The 2,832-nt window shown below is 46.1% G+C and overlaps 1 protein-coding gene across 1 annotated transcript; it reads right to left on the reverse strand.

Moving 5' to 3' along the window:
* Nucleotides 1–1,681: 1,681 nt before the first annotated feature.
* map1lc3cl (microtubule-associated protein 1 light chain 3 gamma, like) lies at nt 1,682–2,590 on the reverse strand. Its single transcript, XM_085788717.1, has 4 exons — nt 2,420–2,590; nt 2,238–2,293; nt 2,043–2,149; nt 1,682–1,929 (listed from the first exon to the last, which is right to left on the reverse strand). Exons 1-4 carry the CDS (start codon nt 2,475–2,477, stop codon nt 1,749–1,751), a joined length of 402 nt encoding a protein of 133 aa, XP_085644843.1. The 5' UTR covers nt 2,478–2,590; the 3' UTR covers nt 1,682–1,748.
* Nucleotides 2,591–2,832: the final 242 nt, after the last annotated feature.

Here is a 2,832-nt window from a genome sequence, read left to right on the forward strand (position 1 = left end):
TTGACTTCATGTGAAATGTGAGATTTCAAGGCCCAATAAGGATTAAAGCAGCTGTCTACATAATTTAATAAGAAAGATGGATGGCAGAAGTAAACCTCCCTGTGGAAAGTTTAGGTCCTCTCTGGGGTCAAAACAGATCATTTACAGCTGGCAGGAGCTCCAGGCTTCCCCTGATGATAATGTATTGACAGAAAACTGCTGGAATGGCCACAGTGGTGTGAAGTGAGAGGCAGCATGACCGCGTGGCCCTGTGTTTCTGTACACTGTGTGTTTAGATAGCTGTCGCCCTCCTCCAACTGTATATCTCTGCTTTACAATGTTTCCTGTTTCCTGTCGTCCTCCAATAGGGCGTCACTATCTTCCCCTTGTCTCTTTTCCTATCTTCCTTCCCCCTTCCTTCCCCTGTTTGTGGAGAGCAGCTTCTCCTGTGTTTTCCTTCTTCTGTTTCTTTGTTTTTCATCTGTATTCCCATCACTGGCCTGACTCGTTCTTTCTCCCCCTCTCTCTCAGTGTTTTGGGTCACGTTAGTCCCTCAGATGTCTATAAATAACACCCCCCTCCTGCCCGGCCCTCTGACACACTGACCCCTGTCGATAGTTGACTGGGTCGGGGGCTTATATAACGCTGTCATGTGGAGGGAGTGCCCCTTTCAGAAGCAGGTGAGGAATGACGCACCTGCATGTGTGAGTACAGTATGCATACGAGAACACAAGCACACAGGGAAATAACTGGACCTTAATCACAGCCGATCATCCTTCACTAAAAAGCCCAGAAAGATTATCAAACAATGTCTGTTTTTGATATTTTTTACACAAGATGAAACTGTTGGACCTGTTTCTCAGCGGTCATGCATTTCAACCACAGTAAAAATGGCAACAAGCCACTGTAAAAGCAGTTTGCATGCACAAAGTCTCCCATAAAAACATATAAAGATCACACAAAGTCAATGAATTAAAAGGATAAGATGTATTTATTTCAATAGTGACAGTAAACACATCAGAGCAGCAACAACAACAGCCTCAAAAGTCCCTGCAACAATCTGCGAGAGTTCGGTGCACATTTCACATTTTCAAGGGATGATGAGGCAATCAGGGAGAAGAGAGGAGGAGGAGGAGGAGGAGGATAAGTGCTAAGAAAGAGTCTGATTACCAGTCAGATTCTGCTTTGGCAGAGTGGAGGAGAGGGTGGTGGTGGTGGTGGTGGTACTGGGTCTATACCCTGAACTGGCAGTGCTGTTGTGTGAAAACTGGTTTGCTTGCACTGAAACTCAAAGTTTCTGAGGCTAGTGAAGGACAACAGGTATAACAGGTAAAAATAAATAATAATTTTAATATTTTCTGTAAGATTTTGGAGCAACTGAAAATTATTGCAATAAGAAGAGTCCATTACATCTTTATTTTATAATAAAAAAGAAATAATCAAACACTGTGATGACTTCTAATTGTGTCTCCCTCAACATAAATCATTAAATCAGCCAATCAAGCAATCAATCAGTCTTAATCAGGGTGGGTTTTGTACACATAAGTCCACTTCTGGCTAGTTGAGGTTCCTGGGCAGTAACAAGGGGGATTTATTGTGTTCAGTCCATTGTGGTCCATGAGGTAGTCTGAGATGCAGGTTTGTTGCTAAAATACTGGACAAAAACAGTCTCCGCTTGGCTCAGTTCGTCCTTGTTTTTCCCCCCAGTTTGGTTTTGTGGTGTCACCACCATTGGTCCGGGTTCAGTTCGTGTTTCTTCTGCCTCAGGCTCAGCAAGGAGGCCGAGGCGCTCCTCCGAACATCTCCTGTGAGGCGTAGGTGATGTAGAGGAAGCCGTCGGCGTCGCTGTAGCGGGAATAGACCTCTCCCATGCTGGAGGACATGCAGGACATGCTCCTCTCTGCCACCAGGAGGAACAGAGCCTGAGTGGAGTCCAAGGCGATCTTATTCCTGAGTGGAAGACAGAGGAGGCAGGAGTGGGTGAGTGACGGCAAAACAGGGCAGGGAGTGGAGTTTGCAGAGCAGAGGAACATCCTAACAAACACAGGGCACTGATCATTTACCTGAGCAGGCAGAGGAACTGACCCAGGGTGAGCTCGAAGGGAACCAGGAACTTTGTTTTGTCCAACAGGGGGAGAGTCTTTTCACGGATGAAACGTTCAACAATCACCTTAGACGCACAAAGAAAGACACATCAGCTGATGGTCCAGTCATACAACTAGTAAAAATGATTAAATAAAGACCTGAAACCAACTCACAGGTAACTTGTTGGGGAATTTGGACCGAATGCTGCACACTTCGTCTTTTCTTGTTTCTAAAGGGAAGTAGGTATACACATGTTACACATCAGCCATACACTGTATAGTATGGGGTCTTTATGTTAAAGCATGTAGGCGGCCCAGTTGCAGCAATCAATGGATCAGCTGACAAAGTGACTCACCGAGGCATTTCCTCTGCTTGAAGGGCATCATCTCCATGGATTTCTCAAAAGGAGCCATGTTGGTTGGTTGCTTGCTTGGTTGCTTGGTTGCTTGGGGCGGTTTGCAGAGACCAGAGGTGATGGCGGCGGTGTTAGTGGTCTTGCCCGGGCTGACGGTGAAGTCCCCTCGGGTGGAAGTAAAGCAAACCCCACTGAGAGGCTGTGACCGGTTGTGTTTTATAGGAGGCAGAGCTGGGAGGAGTTGAAATGTGACACCAACAAAACAAAGACAAAGACACACTCCTCATCCCAGCTGAGAGTGTGTGGATGCATCCGTGTGTGTGTGTGTGTGTGTGTGTGTAGTGTGTAAGTGTGTGTGTTTGTGTGTCTAAGTGTGTGATTCAAGCTGATTCACACATACTGGTTATCTCACA

The sequence above is a fragment of the Trachurus japonicus genome, chromosome 10 (genome assembly GCF_045865225.1).
Source record: "Trachurus japonicus isolate A0001 chromosome 10, Traja_1.0".
NCBI lineage: Eukaryota > Metazoa > Chordata > Actinopteri > Carangiformes > Carangidae > Trachurus > Trachurus japonicus.